General features: G+C 40.0%; 1 protein-coding gene across 3 annotated transcripts in view; it reads left to right on the forward strand.

Annotated features, from left to right (window-relative positions):
• SLC2A9 (solute carrier family 2 member 9) overlaps positions 1-11,817 on the forward strand; it is a 296,562-nt gene that overhangs the window by 137,774 nt on the left and 146,971 nt on the right. For all 3 annotated transcript variants that reach the window (XM_069069870.1, XM_069069873.1, XM_069069863.1), the window contains one exon: positions 6,037-6,224. In XM_069069870.1, the coding sequence (XP_068925971.1) occupies positions 6,037-6,224 (188 nt within the window). The remainder of the gene's footprint in view (positions 1-6,036; positions 6,225-11,817) is intronic.

The following is an 11,817-nucleotide window of genomic DNA, read 5'->3' on the forward strand; positions in this document are numbered from 1 at the left end:
ATAGTCTTCTAATTTTTCTCTATGCTTCATTTCTCCCTAAACCAATGTATCCTATAAAAAAGAAGTTATTTTTAATTTATGGGTAAAACAAGCATTTCTGTTAACATAGCATAAAAGATAATCACACGTGAAACTGCAGATCTACTTTGTACAACTTACAATTCCTTTTAAATATATAATAGTTATCCTATACATTTCTTTTTTTTCTTCTGCCCCCTCCCAAGATGGCGACAGAGATGATTTTCCTAAAGCCTAGGTCTGCCTCTCTTTCATCTCTCTCTCCTTCTTTATCTCTCCCTCCCTCCCTCTCACTCTCTCTTTTTCCCTCTCTCCCTCTTTTTCTCTCTCTCCCTCTCCCTCTCTGCTGCTCCCTCTCCTTGCTCCCCTCTCTTTGCCCTGCTAAGCCCCACTGATTCTCTATTACCTCCACAATTAAAAAGGAATCATTTGGTATTTAACTTTTTTCTCAATATGTCCCCTTTTTATACTTTACTCCTCTCCTTGTACCCCACAGTTCAGCTATAATATATCTACTGTCCTCACCACACACTATTTCCCATCTCCCTGCCTTTGAACTGGCTATTGCCCTTGCCTGAAATGCTGTTCCTATTCATCTTCACTTCTTAGCTTCCCTGGCTTCCTTCAAGACTCAGTTCAAATGCAACCTTTTCTAGGAGGCCTTTACTTTACTTTTTTCCAGCTGCTAGTGACTTCCCCTCTAGGACTGCCTTCCATCAAGTCTCTATGTTTCTTATTTGCATGTGTCTCTCTTATTAGAATTTGAGCCCTTTGAGGGCAGGGATTGTTTTTCCCCCCTTCTTTGTATCCCCAGTGCTTATTTAGCACAGTTCCTGGAAAACAGGAAGCACTAAATACGTACTTTTTCACTGCCTAACCCTATCTTGATAGTAGTCTTTCCCAATTTGAGGAAAACTTCCTCTCTGCACTTTGGTATGTCTATTTCTCACTGACAGATGTCTTTTGATGCTTAATCTTGGCATGAAGGTGACTGTGGGCATTTCTAAGACTATTCCATTAGAGGCACAAGCTTCTTGTGATGGACTGCCACCCTAGGCCAAGCCTAGCTAAAAATGAAGAGACTTGTCACTAGCACTATATATTTTTTTCATGCATAGCTGCTCTTAAAGACCATCTTACGGGGTGGCCAGGTGGTGCAGTGAGCAAGAGCGCTGACCCCAGAGTCGGGAGACCTGGGATTGGTTCTGGCTTCAGATACTTAACACCCACACAAAAATAACTATCTGTGTAACCTTGAGCAAGTTACTTTACCCCAATTGCTTTAAAAAAAAAAGAAGACCATCTCACCAAATTGTTGAAAAGTTATAGTCAGTTTTGGTACAAGAAAGTCCACTGAAGTTTGATTCAACCTTTCTCCTTGAAGTAAAAAAGATCAACCTAGCCATTTAGACAGAAGAATCTAGATAATGGTTAGGAAGAGTGAAAAGGAAAGGTAGAACGGCAAACATGATCTCCTGGGAACACTTTTTCTTCTTGTATTTCTAGAAGAAAGATTTTGATCTGATTGACATCCATAGATTTGCCAGCCTAGGTAGTTACTTCCATTTGCTTTTGAACCTAGTCCTGTTTTGCCATCAAATCACTCATATTTTAAAATGATATCTTTTTTGGTTTGGGCCAATTCTACAGGCACCAAAGGTGTTGCAATTATTTTATTGGGAGTGTCTCTCATTTTGTAGGAATACCTTTGAGATATAGGTATCTGTAGATAGCCTCCAAGGATCTATGCAAGCTCTTAATGGGGTGTTCTCTAATCTCCCCAAATGACTTTTTTGGGGGGGGCAGGGTTGGAAGGGGTATGGTGTAGTTAGTATTTGGGCTGAATGTTCCAGTTTAAATGATCCCATATTGTATACATGCTGTCTGTATTTTAAAATATACCATATACTCAATCTGTTAAATATCTTCACAAAAGCCATCCTCTGATGGCTCTTTAATTATGGTGCTGAAACAATCTCAGGTTCTTTTGGGTCACATCAGTGGAAAGCAAGCTCTGGAAGCCATCCTCTGATGGCTCTTTAATTATGGTGCTGAAACAATCTCAGGTTCTTTGGGGTTCACATCAGTAGAAAGCAAGCTCTGGAACACTCTGGCAAGTGGAAGCAATTTATGAAGTATCTAGGTGGCACGCTGGATAGAGCACTGCACTTGGAGTCAAGAAGTCTCGAGGCTGAGTCTACTTCTGACACTTACTAGCTGTGTGGCCCTGGGAAAGTCACTCAACTGCTACATGCCTCAGTTTCCCCATGTGTAAGATGGAAATAATAATAGTGCCTACTTCATAGAGTTTTTATGAAGACTAAAATGAGATGTCTCATTTTAACATATGTAAAGTGACTTGCAAATGTTAATCCACTTAATAGATGTTAGTTATTATAATTATTGGTAAAGCCTTTTCTAGTCCTAATTAATCTTAGTACCTCTCTTCTAAGACTGCTCCCTATATATATATATATATATATATATATATCCTATATATAGCTTGTTTGTACATAGTTGTTTCATGTTGTCTCTACCATTAGATTGTGACCTTCCTGAGAGCAGACAATATTTGTTTATTTTAACCTTTTTTTGTTTTCCCCAGCGCTTAGCATCATGCTTAGCACATAATAGGCTCTTAAATGTCATTTGATTAATTGGTTGATGTCTGGTGGAGTTGTCACCTGTTTTCAATGGATGAAATGACAGATTGTTGGATTATTGAACTAAATATCTGTTACACTATATTCTATTTTATAAAGATCCCAAAGTCTTGCTTTTTCTATAGTATAGCCATTCTGATATTCGTGCCTTCAAAAGGAACAGTTCAAAAGAGTGGACTTTTTGTTCGAATGAGTCAGCATCAGAATGAACAACGGGGCCAAGACAGATGAAGCCAAAGGGAGGAATACAAGGCTAAGTAGAAAGAACATGGCACTGCTGCCATTCAGTTGGAAGCCGTGTTTCAGTGGTCGGATCTTGCACTCCCATACTCTCCTCCATTTTAATTTGTATTATGTATTTTTGAGTGTATACATTTTTGGTCTCCTTTAGGGCAAGGCCATATATAATGTATCTTTATGTCTTTCCTGTTTCTAACATAGCATCTTGCACATCAGAGATATATTCATTTACTTATTTTTGCTTTTTTGGAGGGCAGTTGGGGTTAAGTGACTGGTCCAAGGTCACATGGCTAGTTTTTGTGTTAAGTGTCAAAGGCCGGATTTGACTCAGATACTCCTGACTCCAGGGCCGGTGCTCTATTCACCGTGCCACCTAGCTGCCCCAATCAGAGATATTTATTAAGTGTTTAGGAAATGAATGCATACACTATTCCTATGTTTGAATCTTTGTACTCAGAGCACAAAATCCTAGAGAAAGTGGGTCTTGGAAGATTAGTATTGGAAGATTATTTAAACTCTCTAAGAAAAAATCTCCATGGCCAGATGGATTGACAAGTGAATCTACCAAACATTTAAAGAACAATTAATTCTAATACTATATAAATTATTTAGAAAAATAGGCAAAGAAAGAATCCTGTGAAATTCATTTTATGACACAATGGTGGTGCTGATATCTAAACCAGTAAGAGGCAGAATAGAGAAAGGAAATCATAGACCAATTTCCCTAATGAATATTGATGCAAAAGCTATAAAGGAACTATTAGTGAAGAGATCACAGCACTTTGTTACCAGGATAATACACAATGACCACAAATATAGGGATGGTTCAGTATTAGGAAAAGTATCAGCAAAATCGACCATATCAATGACAAAATGAACAGAAATCATAAGATTATCTCAATAAATGCAGAAAAAGCTTTTGAAAAATATACCACCCGCTTCTGATCTTAGAAACCGACGAATTCGGGACTTGCGCAGTAAGCTGCGAGGTAACGGAAGTCCCGCAGCTGCGGCCCTCTCTCCCAAGAGCGAGCTGGGCGAGGTTGATCCGCTTGTTCTTTTTCTCGCTTTCTGCAGCTTCCTCCCTCTCTCTCCTTCTCTCTCCCTCCCTCTCCCCCCCTTTCCCTCTCTCTCCTTCTCCTCCTCCTTGCTCCCTCTCCCTCCCACAGTAAGCCAGTCGGCGGTGGGCCCTCGTCTTCTCCTTGCTGCGGTGCAGTCCATCCCTTAGGATCCCTGCCCTGCCGAGTATCTGTCTGAAGAGCTGGGTCCCATATTATCGGGTCAGCATCCTGCAGTTAGCATTTTATGTGGACAGATTGTTACCAGATAAAGTGAAGAAGGTGAGAGATACCTCGGCCGGAACAAGGCACAGCTGTGCATCATCATGCCCAAGTTTTACTGTGATTATTGTGATACTTATCTCACTCATGATTCTCCGTCCGTGAGGAAGACACACTGCAGTGGGAGGAAGCACAAAGAGAATGTGAGAGACTATTATCAAAAATGGATGGAAGAACAAGCCCAGAGCCTGATTGATAAAACAACCACTGCATTTCAGCAAGGAAGAATTCCTCCCAACCTGTTCTCTGCTCCTCCACTAGGAGGGCCTATGATCCCACCTCCTCACCCTAGCATGATGGCCCCCCCCCCCCCTGGAATGATGCCTGTGGGACCGCCTCCTGGCATGAGGATGCCCATGGGAGGCCACATGCCTATGATGCCTGGTCCTCCAATGATGAGGCCCCTTCCTCATCCCATGATGGTGCCCACTCGCCCAGCAATGCCCAGACCAGACAGATAAAATGGAAAGAATATAAAGAAAAAAAAATACAACAACCAATTCCTATTAAAGAAGAGCATAGGCATAAATGGAACTTTTCTTAAAATGATAAGTAACATCTATCTAAAACCATCAGCAAGCATTATCTGTAGTGGAGATAATAAACTAGGCACTTTCCCAATAAGATCAGGGATGGCTATTATCACCACTATTATTCAGTACTTTACTAGAAATGTTAGCTTTAGCAATAAAAGAATAAAAGAAATCAAAGGAATTAGAATTAGACAATAAGGAAACAAAGCTATCATTCTTTGCAGATGTAATGTATACTTAGAGAATCCTGGAAAATCAACTAAAAAACTACTAGAAATAGTTAACAACTTTAACAAAATTGCAAGATATAAAATAAACCTACATATATCATCAGCATTTCTATATATTACCAATAAAGTCCAGCAGCAAGAGATAAATTCCATTTAAAATAACTATAGACAATATGAAATATTTGGGAGTCTGCCTCCCAAGACAAACCCCAAAACTATGAACACAATTACAAAACATTTTCCCCACAAAATGGGACACTATTGTACTATGAGAAATGACAAGCAGGCAGATTTCAGAAAAAACCTGGAAAGACTTACATGAACCGATGTTGAGTGAAGTGAGCTGATCCAGGAGAACATTTTACACAGTAACAGCAATATTATTGTGACACAATATTTTGTGATGATGAATGCTTTCCACATACAGAGAAAGAACTATGGGGTCTGAATGCAGATCAAAGCATACTATTTTCTTTTTTTTCTCCTATGTTTTTTTTTTCTCTTTTGTTCTGTTTCTTCATTCACATCATGACTAATGTGAAAATATATTTAGCATGACTGCACACGTATAAACCTGTATCAGATTGTTTGCTGGCTTGGGGAGGGGTGAAAGAAAGGAGGGAGAAAAATTTGAAACTCAGAATCTTATTTAAAAATTAAAACGGAATACTATCTTTACATGTAATTGGAAAAAATAAAATACTATTTATCCAAAAAAGAGAAATTATTGACTGCAGGGGGCAAAAAGAAGAGACTTTAGAACACAGAATGTTGCTGCTAGAAAGGACTTTTTAGAGACAGGTTAGCACTAGTCCGTCACCTACATTTTATAGAGGGGAAAACTGAACTCCAGAGGGAATGTGGGGCACATAGGAAATTTTAAATTTTCCTTCATCAATTCATTTATTCATTTGATTCATCAAAGGTCACCTAGTCAGTCAGAGGCAGAGCTAGGTCTAGAAGCCCGGAATCTGAGTTTGGATTTGTAGAGCATGTCTCTTTCTATTTGCAGCCTTTCAAGCTTTCCTTGGGAAAACAGATGTCTCTGAAGAAATTGAAGAGGCCCTTGCAGAGAGCCGGGTTCAGAGAAATATTCGCTTAGTCTCAGTCTGGGAACTTCTGACAAGGCGTGCTGCTCGCTGGCAGATAATTACAGTGATTATCACCATGGCCTGCTACCAGCTCTGCGGGCTTAATGCGGTAAGTACTGACTCTCCCTCTGCCCCTGGCCACCATTTCTTGATAATAGGTATTTCAGAGTGGGGAGGATTGTAGGTTTATCCTGGAAAGTATTTAAATGTCACATTACTCATCACAGGAGTTATGCAGGGGAACATTAGAGAAAGAAATTCACTCCAGTGAGTTAAATGGACTGTGGCAGAGCTATCTGCCCTCTGTGCCCTCCCAACATTTGACCTCCAAAAGCCTGTCTAGACGGGAGCAAAGGAGTCAATTCATTAGTTGTTACCCATCATCCTGTGGCATCAGCCAAAGGAGGCAGGGAAGCTAGAAGCCCTTTTGGGGTTGCTGATGGAAGCAGCTGAATCCTCTGGGGTGGGAACCAGCAAACAGGTGTATCTGGAGCAGCACGCCCGACATTTTGGGAGTTAGAATCTTACTTTTTTCACTGCTGGTTTTTACTTACATCTGACAAAACGGTTTTACATTAGGTCGTGTTGTGTAGGGGAGAGAACATAGATTCAGGATGTCAGGATTGTTGTCCTTGCTCTTGTACATGGAACCCGGGACAGCTCACCCCACCTTTCTGACCCTCCATAAAGTAGAGGTCTCTATAAAATGGACTCAAGATTATTTGGACGACCTATTCCAAAGTACTATCAGGAATGCACCTTGTTAAACCTTCAAGAACTATTGAAATGTGAGCTAATGTTGTAATGAGGATAATGAAAAATACCAGCTAGTATTTATATGATGCATTAAGGTTTGCAGAGCACTTTCCACATGTTAACCTCATTTGTCCCTCAAAACAACACTGTGAGGTAGGTGCTATGTGATTATCCCCATTTTACAGATTAGGAAGCTGAGGCTGAGTTAGAGAAAAAGGATTTCGATGCTACTTCTATAGGTTTTATTACTTACATGTCCTGAGCAAGTCACTTAACTACTTAACTACCTCAGTGATTTTGTAAAATGAGGGGGTTTGACAGGATGCCTTCTGTCTTCCCTTCAAGGTCTAGACCAGGGATACTTAACCTTGAATCCATTAACTTGTTTTGAGTATTTTGACAAGTGTATCTCAGTGGTTGACTTTGCATTCTATTTTATGCATTTAAAAGCATTATTATGAGACAGGATCCTTTGGTTTCACCCAGCTTCTGAAGGCGTGCAGGACAAAAAAAAAGTCAAGAAGTCTTTCTCTAGAACAATGATCTTATTCTTTCCATTCCCCAAGATCTCTCAGTCTCTTGGGCTGAGTGCCACCTGATACCTCTTGGTCCTTCTCTCTTGACGTTGCTCTCTTTTTCTATTCTTCTACTTATTAAGTGCCTCCAGGGCCTATGTGGGTTTTACTATGTATCATTAGAGGAAATACCCACATTGTAAAAATAGCAGATCCATTGAAGTCAATTAATTTCATTTTCTAGACTGAGAGATTAAGGCCCAGGAAGATAAGCTTCACAATTATAAATCCAGTTAGTTCTAGACCCAGAATCAGGACCCAGATAATCTGAGGTTTGGTCCAGTGCTCTTTTTTCTATACCATGTTACTTTGATTCCTTTTGATTTTAAATTTACTTAAGATGGACAACCATCCAACAAAAGGAAGAAGCTTGAGTTAAAACTATCTTCCTATGAAAGAAAAAATAGATTTACATGGCATGATAGATAGCTGGCTTTGGAGCTAGGAAGTACCGAGTTGAAGTCTCACCTCTGACACATGGATTGGCTGTGTGACTTGGGTCCTCACTGGTCAGTCCCCTCATTACACAGAGTAGATGAAAGGTCTTCTGAGAGGGGAAGCCACGAGAAGTTGGGTGGACCAGGAAAGCCATCCTGCTGAAGGTGAGACTTAAGCTGAGGCTAGAAGAAAGCCAGAGAAACCAAGAGACGGAATTGGAGGGGCCAAACATTCTAAGCATGATGACACCAGTGGCAAAAGCACAGAAATTAGATTGTAAGCTCCTTGGGGGCCAGGAATAGTCTTTTGCCTCTTTTTTACTCCCAGTCTGTGCCTGGCACACAATATTCACTTAATAAATTTTTATTGATTGACTGATTAAATGAGAAATGGAAGATGCAATCCTATGTGTTAAAAACATTGGCCAGTGTAGCTCGATTGTAGAGTGTTTAAAGGGGAGTAAAGGCTAAGAAGATTGGGAAGGTAGGAAGGGCCAGATTGTAAAGAACTTTAAGTGTCAAATAGAGGAATTTATATTTAATTACAGAACCAGTAGACAGTCTCTGGAGTTGCTAGATGGGGCTGGTAGAATTGGGGAGAAGGAAAAGCATAATCAGACCTGTATTTTAAAGAAATCACCTTGGTCACTGAACAGAGGATGGATTGGAGTAGGAGAGAATTCACACAAAATCAAGGAAGCAGATTGAGCATGGCATGCCCCTTTGTTTTCCTAATAATTTCTCCATTTATTCATTTTGATCTTCACATCCCATACAGACCATAAGAAAAGAGAAACTGGCAGCCTGAGCTTTCTCTGTCTCCCCCCCACCCTCTCCAGTGGCATTCACATCCCTTTCCCTAAAATTAGATCTGTCACTTGGGATTACTTACGTTATGCTCCAGCATTCTCCTCAAGTCTCTTAGTCTTTGCATGAGAACCAGCCTGCTTCAGGATTTTATTAATCCTGACTTTCACCAAGTGTTTGACGCTCTGTGGCAAGGATTGATCCAAGAGCCTTGAAATGACAAATCCCTAACTTGTCCCACCAATCCTTTCATTTCCGATAAGGAACATTAATCCCAGAGATGTTGAGTGACCTGCCCCAAATGATATAGGTAGTAAAGAGCAGAACCAGGATTTGAACCTAGGTCCTTCAGCTCCAGATCTAGCATTCTTTCCAATGTGCCCTCCTTTGTGTGTGAGTGTGGGGAAGTCCCCTCATCAGAGGCTGGATAACCACTTGTTAAGTATACTATAGAGAGAATCCTTTTTCAAGTGTGGGTTTAACTATGTAGCTAACAAGGTCCCTTCTAACTCTAAAATTTAGTGATTCCATTATGTCCAAATTGGGGGAGGTGGGGAGAGTGATCACTGTATTTCCTCCATGACTCAGGTTTACTAACTCTTAAAAAAGATCTGGCTGAGGATAGCATAGGCAAAGCCAGGTCCACCAGAAGAGTAAAATCTTCTACATTGCCCAGGAGTTCTGAGACCTCTTTAAGAAGTATAATTTCAGAGACTGGAGTCTCTGGAAGGAGGGCCCAATTCCTGGGGGCATGAGGTGGGGGGCCAACACAGTACAAAACTGATAGGGAGTGGTAGTGTCAGGACTGACCTGAAACTGCTCCGTTGAATAAGCTTCACTTAAACCAGCTGTGGTTTCTTACTTTTCAGTGGTAAAAGGAAGAACTTTTCTGTCAAAAATGAGAAGAGAAAAATATCTTAACAATACAACCAAGTCAAGTAATTCTTCACTTACATTGTTGTTGTTTTTGTTGATAATAATTGCACTTAGGTGGGACAGTGAGTAGAATGCTATGCCTGGAGTCGAGGAGACCTGGCTTTTACAGATGAGGTACTTGAGGCTGATGGAGGTTCAGTTTTAAGAGGTTAAGTACAATTTGGCTTCAGACACTTAGTAGCTGAGTGACCATGGGTAAGTCACTTATTTCATAGCCTCAGGCACCTTATCTGAAAAATGGGGATAATAACCTACCTCCCAGAGTTGTTATGAGAATAAGTGGGGAAAGGAACAAGCATTTATTAAACATCTACTATTTATTAAACTACACTATTGTGCCAAGTGTTTTGCCAATATTATCTCATTTGATCCTTATGACAGTCCTTGGAGGTGAATATGAGACAAAATTAGATAATATTGGTAAAGTACTTTGCAAATCTTAAAGCTTTACATAAAGGCTGGTGATTATTGTTATATAGCACTCTGGGACTTGCAAAGGGCTTTATATACATTTTCTCATTTGATCTTCATAACAAAGTATATATGAGTGTGTGTATGTATATAAAATAATGCCTAGAAAGTACTGTGTTTTACATATATACAGATATATAATATCATTGCTAAGTTCTTTACATACATATGTATATATAACTTAGCAGTGCTTTTAAGGGGTTATATAAATATTAGCAATTATAATTCCCAATATTTAAAACCAAGTATGCTAGGTGCCAGCACTGTACTAAGCACTAGAGATATAATAATAAATAAAAAGAAAGACAGTTCCTGCCCTCAGGGAGCTCACAATCTAATGGGGGGAGAGAACACAACCAAAGGAAGCAGGAAAGCAGGGGCAGTGGCAGTGTAGTATTCTGTGGAATTGAAACCAGGGACAGTGGCAGATGCAGAATAGAATGAATTGAAAGACCAGCTTCTGCCCTCTATGGAGAAGGCATTGGGAGGAGTTTGGTACTCCACCCTCAAGCCCTCCAATCAGAGAGAAAAGGAAGCTGAGGGAGGTGATTTCAATCAAGGCTTCAGCTGAGCTTGGTGCTGAGACTAGAGGTGATTGAGCTTATCCTGGGAGGCTCATCTTGTCCAGGAATTGAGACCAGGCAGAATAGCAGATGCGAGGTTGATGTTTTAGAGAAGGTCCTTGAATAACTGTTATAATCCATTACATTTATGTAGCATTTTATACCTTATGAGCTAGGTAAGAATACATGTGTGTATGTGTATATAATACATATGTACATATATGCTAGTATGTATGTACATACAAATATTGTCGTTGTTGTTTGTCCTTCATTCTGGAAGAGGACCATGACATCAGGCAGATGTACAAGTTAATTGTATTTAAGTGAGGCAGGGCTGTGCAAAGTCACCAGCCTCACTTTCTCCTCTGGAGCCACCTGGGTCCAGTGGCATGATATAGATCAGAATGACTGGAGATGGCCCCTGATGCAGTGGGAGACCTTGGCCTTTTTAAGTTAAGGTTGTTAACAGGTCTTAATTTGACTGAGGCAATACCCATTCAGTGATTAAGGCTAAGTAAGAAATGAGGCAGAAAATGACCTCTATTACCTAGTCCAAAAAAAAAAAAATCAATGTGGGAGGGAAAGGCCCTTAGGGTTTCTGGTCAAAACAGAAACAATTGCTATTTATATTCACTCTGAGCCAATCAGGGACAAAACAATGACCAAGTAGAAATTGGTCTGGGACCTGTAATTGTACAATTTGCTATTCCTTTTAAATATAAAGTTATCATCCAAATTTCTCCCCCACCATTTTTTCCTCCCTTCACCCCCAAACCCTAGAGATGACTATCATTACACACAAACACACACCTATGTAGAATTATTCTGTACATACTTCTATTTATCAGTTCTTTCTCTGGATGCAGACAATGTTTTGGTTGTCATGTTTGCCTCTTGGGAGGGTTCTCCCTATCCTGCCTCTTTTCAGAACACATTTGGCCTAGAAGTTCCTAAGTAGTTAATATCTAACAATCCCATCTAATTCCTTTATTTTACAGATAAGGAAATTCAGACCCAAAAAGATTTAATGAGTTGTCCAAAGTCACACAACTAGGTAATGGCAGACATCACAATGCCTCCCTTTGTGTCGATAGATAGATAGATAGATAGATAGATAGATAGATAGATAGATAGATAGATAGATAGATAGATAGATA

This window comes from Petaurus breviceps, unplaced genomic scaffold (assembly GCF_028583685.1).
Source record: "Petaurus breviceps papuanus isolate PSGF00001 unplaced genomic scaffold, PetGlider_PUasm1.0 140, whole genome shotgun sequence".
NCBI classification, from domain to species: Eukaryota; Metazoa; Chordata; class Mammalia; order Diprotodontia; family Petauridae; genus Petaurus; species Petaurus breviceps.